General features: G+C 41.8%; 1 protein-coding gene across 1 annotated transcript; it reads left to right on the top strand.

Annotated features, from left to right (window-relative positions):
• The first annotated feature begins 856 nt into the window (after window positions 1-856).
• On the top strand, window positions 857-12,093 carry ZBTB43 (zinc finger and BTB domain containing 43). The gene is made up of 2 exons (XM_040607480.1): window positions 857-1,003; window positions 5,206-12,093. The coding sequence occupies exon 2, from the start codon at window positions 5,229-5,231 to the stop codon at window positions 6,621-6,623; it is 1,395 nt and encodes a 464-aa protein (XP_040463414.1). The 5' UTR covers window positions 857-1,003; window positions 5,206-5,228; the 3' UTR covers window positions 6,624-12,093.
• Window positions 12,094-12,695: the final 602 nt, after the last annotated feature.

The raw sequence follows: 12,695 nt of genomic DNA on the forward strand, positions 1-12,695 counted from the left end.
AGTTGCCACTGCCGAACGTTAGCTCGGCTCTGTCTCTGCAGCACTGGATTGCCCCCAGCAGCGGAGCCCCCCAGCGGCGGGGCAGGCCGGCTGCCCCCGCTGCCTCCCACCGCCCCCGGGCCGGCACTGGGACGCCGCCCGGTGCTGGCAGCCCCGCTGAAGACGTGACGCCGCAGTGGACAGTCAGTTACTTCTGCTCCAGGGAGTTACAAGGCCGTTCGTCTCCCCCCTGGGCGGCCCGGCAGCGCTGCCCTTCCGAGAGGCCGGCGCTCCTGCTCCCCTTGTGTTGCCGTTCGTGGTAGCACCTGGCCCTGTCTCCCGGCCGTTACCGGCGGGGCTCGCTCCGGCTCCCCGCGAAGACCCCAGGCCGCAGACAGCGCTCACGGCAGCCCCACGGCCAGCGAGGACAACGACCGGCCCCCGCGCCATGGGAAGCACGGGCCCGGGCCGGGGAGGGCCCAAGGGCGTTCTCCCAGCAGAACGGGAGCAGAACGTTCTCCCTGGGAACCGCCGCGGCCCAGCTGCCTGCCTGCCTGCCCGCCCGCCCGCCCGAGGCGGAAAGGCGCGGACACCTGCGGGGTGCGAGAGCGCCGCCGTCCCCGCAGCTGCCCGGGCGGTGGCGAATGGTCCCGCAAGGCCCCGGCCCGGTGGCGAAGGACCCCGCTCCCGGGCCGGGGAGGCTGCATGCGGCACCGCGCAGGAAGGCGGCGCCAGCAGGGGGCGCCGGCGCTGCTCCGGGTAAGAGTCGCCCGGCGAGGTAGGGGCGGGGCGTCCCCCGCGGCCCTGCCCCACCGCGGCCCCGCCCCACCGCGGCCCCTCGCGGGCAGGAAGCAGCAGGGCCGAGCCGGGCCGCCACGTGAGCGGGATGCGGAAGTTGTGCGCAGGAAGGGCGGGCTGCCTGCTTCCGGCGGTGGCCGGGCTGGGGCGCGGAGGCAGTGCCGGCTGCACCGAGCGCTGGGGCCGGGGTCGCATCCCGCTATGCGAGACGCTCAGAGGCCCGCAGGTGAGACGTCGCACGCCCGTGGCCCGCGGGAGGCCGCGCTGCCGCCGGGGCCGGTTCCGTGGGCCCGCTCCGGGGCGGGGCGGCGAGCGAGGCCTTCCCTCGCCCCGCCGCGCTTGGGGGCCCCCGCGCCGCTTTCTTGGCCGCCGCGACTCTGCCCGGCGGAGCGAGGAGCCGCGGGCGGTCGTGGGGAGGCCAGTGCTGGCTCCGGGCTGCTGCGGGCGGAGCCGATTGGCGGGGTCGGCCGCCGCGGGGGTCTGGCCTGGCTGGGCCCGCGGCCCGGGGCGGTCAGTAGCGCCGCCCGGGCAGGGCCTCACCGGTGCGGCCAGGGCTGCCGCATTCTGAGGTGCTGCCGTGGCAAATGTCGGAGATTAATTTCTGCCGAAGCCTTACGTATGGAGAACTGAAGTAGCTACTTGCTTGCACTTGGTTTTATTTTTCAGCAAGCCATACGTGCCTTTCATGTTGTACTTCCTGTTGCAGCATGGAGACTGATTTTTTTTTTTTTTGGTTGACTAAAAGAGAAAGACTTTGTTCTCTGTGGGCTGGGATAAGGAGAATGCAGAAACAGAACAGGTTTTAAAGGGAGGAAAAACAAAGTTTTCTTGACATGTATGGCTTTACCAATAGAAAATGTTTTACCTACGTTTTGATGGCTTTGCTTTTCATGAGAACTTAAAATGTATAAAAGTCTGCTTCCACCTGCGGTTGTTTCTGGGGTGGCATGCCGAGTCCTTGCTGAAAGGTGGCAGTTTAGACTAGCAGTAATTATATAAGGTCTATAGATGCCTCTCTTTACATTTCAGTTGAGCCGTATCCTGAAGGCTCATCTTTTTTGTAGGCAAGTATTGAAAAATAGTAGTCCTAAAACTGAGAATATTCTGAAAGGAGGTAAAGAACTGTGCGTTAAAAAAAATCCATTTGTTTAAAAGAAGCAGATATTTTATAATGTATACTAGATATAAGGTTACTGTTTCAAATAAATAACGTTGTCAAGCTGTTCTAAGCAATATGTTAAGAGAAATTAACAACTGAGCTGGGAGGCATAGTATACTGTTACTGGCTGGAAGAATTCGGGTAGCTGATGTGGTCTGGTGAGGTGGATTGGTTGTATGGGTACAGAGCAGGACTGATGGGTTGAGGAAGAAAACTCTGAGGAGTGCTGAAGACAGTAAATTTAAAGGTGGTTGTCAGCTGTTATGTAGGTGACAACTTGAAGATGATCAGCCAAACTGCAAGCTTTTCAAAGATTTCTTTTCCAAGGAAAGTAATTTAGAAACAGCAGATTTTTAATATTCCATTTGATTTACTAAATTAAGGAACAGTCAGACCACTGAACTGTGTATATTGCCAATCATACAGATTGTTCTTGGACTAGCTAAAAGTGGCTGTATGACAGCTAGGTTATAAATGTAGTAGTATTCAATCCAAATTTCACCTTTACAGTTGAGGTGTGACAGTTTGTGGTAATTCACTTCTGGGGAATTGATTACTGTCCTAGACTTTTTATTTCACGTGAAAGGTGGGGAAATGGTACTATTTTCTGGTTTGCACCTTCATGTGAAGTTTCTATACACTTCTAGGGATACATCTCAAGAAGCCTGTTCAAGGATATGCATCATCATTTCTAGTTTGTCAAATATTTAAAGCAAGCTCTGAGAACTCTCTGGGGAGCAACGCTTTGTGATGTAAAGTGCTTTCCTCTTTCATACATTGTTAGTCAAAGCACTTGAAAGTAGCAGTGTGCTAGATTTGCAACTTCTGGGCTGTTTCCTCAGCTGATGTACCTTGGTTACTGTCTCAGCAGAATGCAACTACTCGCCCATGATTTATGTGAAGCAGTCAAAGGAAAACTACCTCGTACCGCTCCCAAACCAAAACTTAAATGTTGATGGATCCTCATCTTGAATCTGAGGATCCCAAGGTAGCTGGTAAACACCTCAAGTTAAACACTTGTTTCACCAGTAAAAGTTACCTTTTATGAAAATGTAAAAATGAATGTGACCGTATACAGCAAGTTATGGTGGTCAACTGCAAAATTTTCAGTCATTTGACTGTCTTCCAATGGGAGCTTTATTCATTGCTTTCAGTTCCTCCCACTAACCAGCACTGGAAATTAGCGTAAGATTTGAAGAAGGAAGGAAACTGTGGTCAAAAAGGTACCTTTTTTCTTTTGACTATGTTGCTGTGATTATTTTTGTTTACAAATGGGTTTCATAAATAACAGGTTATTCTTCCCAGTTTGTTTTCTTCAGAGACCTTCATAAGAAAGTCAGATTGCTAACATGCTTCTAGTGAAAAATAAAAAGGAATTTTAAAAGCTGTTTCTTCACAGTTTTGCAGAAGATGACAGTTTCAATGTTTACAAGGAGGTTAGGCCTGTATTTATTGAAAAGTCTGGATGGCTTCCAAACTCCCATGCTCTCTTTTCTATGGAAAACCTGTTCACCTTTATGTAAAATAACAGTGAATAGTCTGTGTTCGTCTCTGCTCCATGTGCTTGTCACCCTTTTCTGGCTCTGAAATTTTGGAGATAGAACACTTGAGTTTTTGGATGGGGAGGGGCTGGGTTGAGTTGTTAAGAATATGAGTCGGGAGACTGATCAGAATGGTAAGGAAGGGCTTATGTAACCATAAGCTGTTGATTAAACATTGAGTGATTTACATAATCACTCCACTGTAGTCTGCATTTTGTAAGCAAACACTGCTGCTTTTTCTGCACTTAGGAGTCATACATTTGTGCTGATGTGTCAGCATTTTAACACAGCACCAAATGAACAGTTGTCTGCTGATGGTTACATAACTGTATGGAAAGTACTATGGTTATTGTACAGGCTTTCTGTAGCAAGGATTCACAACCATATTTTCTTGATTCCATATTTCCATAGAAGTACTTTCACTTCAGTCCTCCAAGTTTTTGTAATGCAAATTATATTTTTGCACTATATTAACAAAGTGCTTTAAATTCTGGGCATATACGCTATCTGCTAATTTAATAAGTATTCGTTCTCAGGTGTACAGTCCCATCTGTTAAAACTTTGACACTTGCCCACTTATGAGAAACATAACTTGATGGAGGAAAACTGCTTGCTACTCCGTGGCTCTTTGGGAATTCCCTTGTGTCCTATTTACAGTTTATCAAATTGAAAATTGCGTAAGTTTAACTTAGGCAGTTAATGGTGGTCTTTTGTAGTTGCATTTAAATTTCTGTCATTATTTTTAGTGATAATAACATGTAAATATCTCAAATTAAATTTAAAATTTAATAGACATTTTAAAGAATTGTATTACTGCTTAAAAGACCATTAACTTTGTAATAAGACATCTGGATCATGGGAGTAGAGAGACCTTAAGACTCTTGTGAACTCTTAGCCAAGCTTCTAGCATATAATTGTTGTGTTGTTACAAATACACAAGGTACATACAGAAAAAATCTGTACAGCAGAGGTGTTGCTTTCCTGATTAACATTTAAAATTCTGTAAGGTTTTCTTAAAGTAAGGAGTGTTTATAATAACATCTGGAAAATCACAGAATTAAAAGATTGGATTATAGTCCTGCAGCTGTACAAGATGTTGCTATTCCACCTTTGAGTTAATAAAACAGGCAGACATCCCAGGAGAGTGACGAGCTTCATTCTCACTAGGGTTCTATGTGTGTTGCCTTTGTCATTGTATGAATTGATATGCTGGCTTTTGAAAGCATTTAAAGTGGAATATTTCATAAAAGTACAGTCAGTCTGTATTGGGGGATTAATGAGATGATTTTGTTGGCAATTGAAATGCACAATTTTTTATATGCTGTTATAAACACTGGGACATCCTGGAATTAGAACTGTACTGTTGTAATTTCATCAAATAACTTTTTTTCTTGTCCTAAACTCATGCTTGAAATGCTTAATCTATCTCAGCTGGGTAACATGCTGCTTGTAGCTCTGCTGTAGGTGATGAGTCCTCTTGGATAGAAGAAACACAGTGAAATGCACTGGCATAGCAATCAGTGGCCTCAGTACAACTTTCAGAAAAGAGAGAAATGAGGTGGGGTGGGAGAAATAGAAGTACAGCACTGACATAGGTTCCAGAAAATGTTGAGTTCCATGTGAGTCTGCTTAAGTGTTACTTGTTAAAGAAAAAAGAAAAAATGTAGAAGGAAATGCAAAGATTAATACTTTACTAAGCAGAATTTCTGATTTTTTTTTTTCTTGCAGCACAACACTAAATTTGTAATGAAATGGAGTCTGGGTCAAGCTCATTTCGAGTGGAATTTCCAGATTTTTCTAGCACCATTTTGCAGAAGTTAAACCAGCAGCGCCAGCAAGGACAATTATGCGATGTGTCTATTGTAGTTCAGGGCCATCTCTTCAGAGCCCATAAAGCTGTTCTTGCAGCTAGTTCACCTTATTTCTGTGATCAGGTTCTCCTAAAAAACAGCAAGCGAATAGTCCTGCCTGATGTGATGAATCCCAGAGTGTTTGAAAACATTCTTCTGTCTACCTATACAGGTCGGCTGGTAATGCCTGCTCCAGAAATTGTTAGTTATTTGACAGCAGCAAGTTTCCTTCAGATGTGGCATGTAGTCGATAAATGCACTGAAGTGCTAGAGGGGAACCCAACAGTGCTGTGTCAGAAGATGAATCATGGCAGTGATCACCAGTCCCCAAGCAGTAGTAATTACAATGGCCTCGTAGAAACCTTTGAACTTGGCTCTGGAGGACAGACGGAATTCCACAAAGTGCAGGAGCTAAGGGATGGTGAAAATGAAGAAGAGAGCTCTAAAGATGAACTGTCATGTCAACTGACAGAACATGAGTACCTTCCCAGTAATTCTTCAACAGAACATGATAGACTTAGCACTGGAATGACAAGTCAGGACGGTGAAGAAGGAACCAGTGATAGTGCAGAGTATCAGTATACCAGGCCTATGTATAGCAAACCCAGCATCATGTCTCACAAGCGGTGGATCCATGTGAAACCAGAAAGATTTGAACAAGACTGTGAAGGTGTTGATAATCCTTATGATGAACACCAAGTTTCTGAATCCATGAATGCCATTCAGGCAGATCATTCAATCCAGTCTTCAGGTGTTGAAGACTTTCATATAGGTGACAAAAAGATGGAAGCAGAATTTGATGAACAAGCAGATGAAAGTAATTATGATGAACAAGTTGACTTCTATGGCTCTTCTATGGAAGAATTTTCTGGTGAAAGGGCAGATGGAAATTTAGGTGCTCACAGACAGGATCTTATGATAGCAGCAGGCTACAGTGAAGGCATTGAAATGGCTGCAGGAATTAAAGAAGAAACATCTCTCACAGGATTCTCACATGCTGATAAGCTATATCCTTGTCAGTGTGGAAAAAGCTTTACACACAAAAGTCAGAGAGATCGGCATATGAGTATGCACCTTGGTCTTCGACCTTATGGCTGTGGTGTCTGTGGTAAGAAATTCAAAATGAAACACCATCTTGTAGGCCATATGAAAATTCATACAGGCATAAAACCATATGAGTGTAACATCTGTGGGAAAAGGTTTATGTGGCGGGACAGTTTTCATCGGCATGTGACCTCTTGTACCAAGTCATATCAGGCTTCTAAAGCTGAGCAGAGTACTACTGAGATGAACTAAGACATTAGTGCTTGCTTTGTTTAGTAGAGTATAATTATGCAAATAATGTCTGGTACTTGCTATTGTAAATTTTCAAAAAAACCCACCTTAAGTTGTAATTTAATGATTATGCTGGTATAAGCAGACCAAACTTTATTTTCCACAGTGTTATTCTAGGTGTTCAATGTGTGAAGTGCAAATGGTTAATCTGAAAGGTGCTTGCAGAATGAAGTCTGTAAGGTCTTTGTGACATTGATTGTAATCACAGCAGTATTTAGAAGTCCTGTTGTTATTCTGAGTCTTCTAAATTCAAAGTAAAACCCAGCTCTCAATTGACCCACATCCTGCAAATACATGAAGCAGGAATTCAGGTCGCCCTACTTAATGAAAAAAAGAACTAGGATGACCAAACCAGGTTATATGATTCACATTGTAATGGAAAAAATTGGAATTCTACTTCAGAATTCAGACTGGAGACTGCCAACATACTTAACATACATTATTAGACAGTCTACATTATTAAATAGCCTTTGCTGTATTGCTTAATGAAAGGCTGTGTTAATGTTAAAGATGGTTTGGCTTTCCTTTATCTGTCTTCCATTTCTTTAACCATCTTCACTAAAACAAACATTGTCTAATTTTGTGCCAATTTCTACTTAGAGTCTGTAAAGCATTTAAATATAGTTGAGCACTATACAGACTTCAATCTGTGTTAAGTATAACTTGTCTTTGCTCCTCAAGGTCTCATGCTGTATGACTCTTGGCTTGACTTGGTTGATTGCTACATCATGAGAGCTTCTAGAAATGTGTGTAATAAGCATGTCTTGTCAAGAAAAAAGACAAAAAAAGTTGCATTTGGAACTTACCCAAAATAATCAAACATAAACTATAGTTTTCTGTTCAGATTTTTGTGGCTTACTACAGTAGCAAGTACCAAACTTTGTGGATTCACAATTTAACTTTTTATTGGTACAAAAACTTCTTTGAGAACTTCTACCTAGTTTTAGAAACCTGCTTTAGGAAAATTTAGTCATGAATAGGTATTTATACTTTTAATTCTTTACTCTTTGAATAGTGAGATCTATATAACAGAGTCTTGGTACTGAACTACTGTGACTGGTTACATGTGATCACAAGCAGCCAGAGTTGTTTACTTCTTCAAATGAAGTTGCTTGTGGAAAAAAGTAGAGAAAGTATGGTATTTGGATCTATTAATGGTACTGCAGAACATGGTACCATGCTCATGTCCAAAGTCTGGATTTTTGCTGAGAAAGCGGCACTTCTGCTTCGTTAGGATGAGGATCTATATGCTGGGCTCTCATTCTTGGAGATAGAGGAGTGTTTGTAGTTCCGAGAGATGCTGCCAGCTCTGCAGGTAGAGTGAATGCATCAATTATAAAGGTGGCAACAGGATTTTTGGGGTTGAAGGCTTAATGCAGTCTTATGCAAAAGCAATTAACCCTTCTTTGTAGTTTACTAAAACGTATTATAAAAAGGAAAGAGCCTTTAGAGCATACATAGACTGTAATACAAACAGGTGATGTCCAAGTACACTGCTGGTAACATAGGGGAAAAAAAGTTAACCAGCATTGAAGGCCTAGGCCTGTCTGCCCCCAGTTTATGTATTAGATACTACAGTATGCAGGATAACATGCTTAAACAGATGACCCTGTATGGTGAAGCAAAACCACACAAAGATAATTACCGTTTAGATGCATTTTTTAACTCCCAGTTACAAATTGTCTTAAGATACAACTGAACTGTATCCTGAACGTGAATGTCTGGTACAAGTGGGGGTTTACTCAGTGGGCTGTAATTACTGTAACTTCTTTTCTGGCATTCTACTTATGAACTTCAATTTTTTTAAGAGGCTCTTAATTCTTAATCTTCTAATGCTTCAGATATTTTTCATATGGAATTTTGTTAGAACAGATATTCCCAAATATGATGAACCCATTGCTGGCAATGGGCATGAATGGTCAGCACCACAGAGTTCCTATTCTTAGCATTTAATTGAACTCTACAATATACTATGGTGGCCATATATAACCCTTGTAATCAAGGTAACTAAACAGGGATTTGCTCACTAACACTGTAGCTCGCTTAATGTATAGAAGCACTTTGTATTTAAAAAAAAAAAACCAACAAAAAAAAGGTAAAACTTTATAAGTATGTTTTTTAAACTTAGAAATTATATTCCCTTTATGGTTTGTTTCCACACTGCTAACACTGTCTTTTTTAATATTAAAAAAAATATAATAATGCTTGCCTGTTTACATGAGTGTAGAGGAAAGGGTTCTTGCGCTCAGTGGCCCTATTTTTCCATTCTCCAAGGCCTTACTACATACAGGGTGTCATTTCTGCAAGTACCATCATCACATTTGAGGGAAGGTATTCTCATACTCATTTCAAAAATGATCTTCTATATTATATTAGTTCTTAACCCCTTTCAAATTGTCACTTCAGTGTTGCATAAAAAGGTTAAGGGTGCCTCTTCCCATTTAACCATAAAAAAAGGCTGGTCAGAAACACAAGGCTGAAAACCATGGTCAAGCAAAAAATTGTTTCTCTTAAACCCATACCATCCTACAGAGCTGCCAGCAAAACTGTTTCTTTTACCAGCTTGGAATGACTTTTATATGGGACATTTCAAAGTTAAGTATTACTCCTGTTTGCAGTTAGATTACTTTGAAATAAAGCTTTAACATAAAATGTACTGCGAGAGACACTTTAAAGGTTTTATAACAGGTCCAGTAGATCATATTATAGAACCGTGTCCTTTTTTTAATGACTTAACACAAATAGTAACTTTTTAATATTTGCCTATTACTGTTTTACCCCATATTATGACATTGTCTTGAAAGTCCAACAAATGTTGCTCCACTGATTTTGTAGCACTTGACTTTCTGATGTTGATATACATGAAACCAATTGATCGCAGGAAAATACTGAAATGATTGTCCTGAGATCTAGTTGAGAGGATTGATGATTTAAGGGAAGCTTGAGATACATGTCTAAAATACTTGCTTTTGCTGATCACAGGCAAAACATTTAACTTAAGGTGGTTTTCTTGAACTTAATTTATAACCCTTTGACAAACTTCTAATCACTGAATCAGGTATTGGGGGAAAAAGATAACAAAAAAATCACTTAAACACTTAAGAAAATGGCTTTCCTCCCCCTTCCTCAGGCTTAGCTTAAGTCTAACACCTCTCCTCCCTGCCTTTGTAGTCTCAGTTTCCCTGGTTTTCACTGAGAGTTGCACTCAGCCCATGCCAATTCTTTTAGCGAGGTGACAGATCACAGAGGAGGTTGGGCTCGTGCTGGCTTGTCTGACACTCTTCATTTCTTCGTGGGTGTCCTCTGCTGCTCTGGGCTGGTCAGTGTCACTGTTCATGGTGACACCAGGCCATAGTCCCTTCAGGGATGTGTCTGTTACAGCCTCAGTCTCCTGAGGGCCTCAGTTACTTCAGAGGTATGCCTGCTCTGGCATGGCTTAGATACAGGCCAAAGTCCCCTCAGAAGTGAATCTCCTCAGGCATGGAGTGTGTCCTTCTGTGAGAGTGTATCTGTACATGTCCTCGGTGTCTTCTCCATATGTTTTCCCGAGAGCAGCTCTTCAGTTTCTCCATATGTGTTTCCCCAGGAGTATTTTCTCCTTGTGCGTCTCCTTGCATCTCTTGCTAGCAGCTGCCACTCCTTACATTTGTTTAAGCAGAGGCACTGTACGTACCTCTGGTTGAAGTTTTGGTGTGCAGTGGATCATTTACATCCATTTTAACGCAGGCTGGAACCTGTTTTGACCAAGCACAGGACAGTTCGCAACCTCTGGCCACGTGTCACCCTCACAGCCCCCTGCTACTGAAACCCTGCAATTCATGGCCAATAAAGTTGTACATAGTAAACCAAGATATGCAGATGCAGCTTCTGTCAAGCTTTTATCTTTGCTAATGGAGTGGTCTTGTTCAAGGTACGAGAAATTACTTCTTGTTTGTGGAAAGTAGGGAAGTGATCCATATATATATATATAAAATATGAATGCATATGTATATGATGAATTTCATTAATCTTCCCTTAAGCTTCATCATCTTTAATGATATGGCTTAGAAACATCTGTGCATTTTTATATTGCTTGCTGTTGGCTGTAGTAAAGTGAATGTCTTCTGAAAACACATACACACTGGAGGCTTTCAGAATTTCCTGCTACTTTGAAGCCATTCATTGTCCTATCAGTGGTAAGAAATGATACTTAATGTGGTAAGAAATTATATGCTTAATGATACTACAGCTAAGTTCCTTTTCATTCCATTTTGTAACTAAAATGTTAATTAGCATGAAATCTGTGTAACTGCCATCCTGAAAAATTCAACTATTAGCAGGGTTAAGATCTCTGCTTAGGTGTGTATCTGACCCTTTTGAGGGAGGAGGTTCCCATATCACACACCACTGCTGTTGGGGTTTTTTTGTTGTGTTGTTTTGTTTTTTTAAACATTACCTTGTTTGTTTTATGGGAGAGCAGGTAGACTCTAGAAGGTACTGTCAGTACAATTTTTGGTCATAGCTTTTTTCATCTGAGAGGTTTCTGGGGTTGAGAAACTTTGTCCTGTATCAAAAGCGAGGTGGATGACCAAAGGCTGATGTATTTGGTTTCTCATTATAAAAAGAATGCTTGATGTCCCTGTATTATTGAGCCTGAAAGAATGGAGGCATGTTAGGTCTTGTAATCTCAACACTTCTGCTTTGGTGCCAGAAAGGTGACCCATCTCTGAATTATGACAGCCTACAGCAGTATACAGAGTATTTCGCTTTAACAGAATTAGAACCTTTCTCAAAACAACAAAGGAAAGTTGTTGGGTTTGTCATTTAAATACTTCATTGGATAGCTATAAGCTATATTTCTTTAGCTATAAGCTGTAAACTGTCAGTGCCCTAGGGGAAGATGCTGGAAAACAAAATGGTATATTTTTAATGTGATTAAATTGTAAGTTCTGATTTTTGCTTGAAGCCTGTGTCTGTCAATTGCTGCTCCTTTTTTTTATTCATGGGATTCCATATTTCTTCCAGAAATGTAACTGTTTATGCAAGTCACGTGAATCTTCCTTAATGAGCTATAAGTTTTTATTCTAAACAAGTCATTTATCATAGTAAATTTGCATATCTTGATATTTTGTGAGACGTTATGCCTGTATTGCAGAGATGGGATAGTTTTGTCTATAAATATTGCTGTCCTAATTGTACAGCATGGTTTTAATTTAATGTTACTGTTCAGTATTTTCTTCTTATAGAAGAGTCCCATGCCCCTTTTTTGTATAACATGTTTTAATAAATGTTATCTGTCAACTTTGTAAATGTTTTCTTAAGCTTGAATGAAAGGAATGCATGTCTAGTTCTAGTATTTAATATTTCACTTTTGCCACAATGATAAATGCTCAAACAAAAGTACAAATCCAAAAGTTGTTGATATATAACTTTATTAAATATATAAAGAAAATGTGTATCTAGTACTGTGTCTTCTTGAAATACTGAGAACATGCCAGCCTAGCCTAAGAAAACACTAAGACCTGATTTTTATAACACAGTAAATTGATGTATTTGTGGAATCGGGCCCATTTCTGTAGTGCTTAGGTAATTAGTTCCCCTGTTAGCCCAGACTTACCAAACAGATTTTATTATAACTGGGTTTCGCAGAACTGTGATCTCTAAAGTTACAGTGCAGAATGTACAGGCAGATAGGAAAATTCCAGAATGTTCACTTCATAGCAGCAGCAACTGCATGTCCAAAAAGCCTTCAGGTAAATTTGAAATAGGGACATATAATGTGTCTAAGCATGAAAGAAAAAGTACAATGAAGCAGTAGTAAAGGTTAAGTTTCCATTATCTTGCTGTGAGGATTCCTCCTCTCCCTGACTAAATTTAGGTACTCCTGCTGATCAACTCACCGTGTCCAACCTCCATCTCTTCAGTCCGCATGGAACTGGCACAGCTGATGCTCCTTACTCAGCAGCCTAATGCTTGCTGTCTGAACAGAAAATGAGCTCGCTCTCACTTAAAGCGTATTCAGCTAATTCCTGGAGAAACCGGTATTTGTGTACC

This window comes from Falco naumanni, chromosome 9 (genome assembly GCF_017639655.2).
Source record: "Falco naumanni isolate bFalNau1 chromosome 9, bFalNau1.pat, whole genome shotgun sequence".
In the NCBI taxonomy this organism is placed as follows: Eukaryota; Metazoa; Chordata; class Aves; order Falconiformes; family Falconidae; genus Falco; species Falco naumanni.

Excerpts from the sequence above, each read along its gene's own strand:
- ZBTB43 (XM_040607480.1), top strand. The coding sequence starts at position 5,229 with ATGGAGTCTGGGTCAAGCTCATTTCGAGTGGAATTTCCAGATTTTTCT.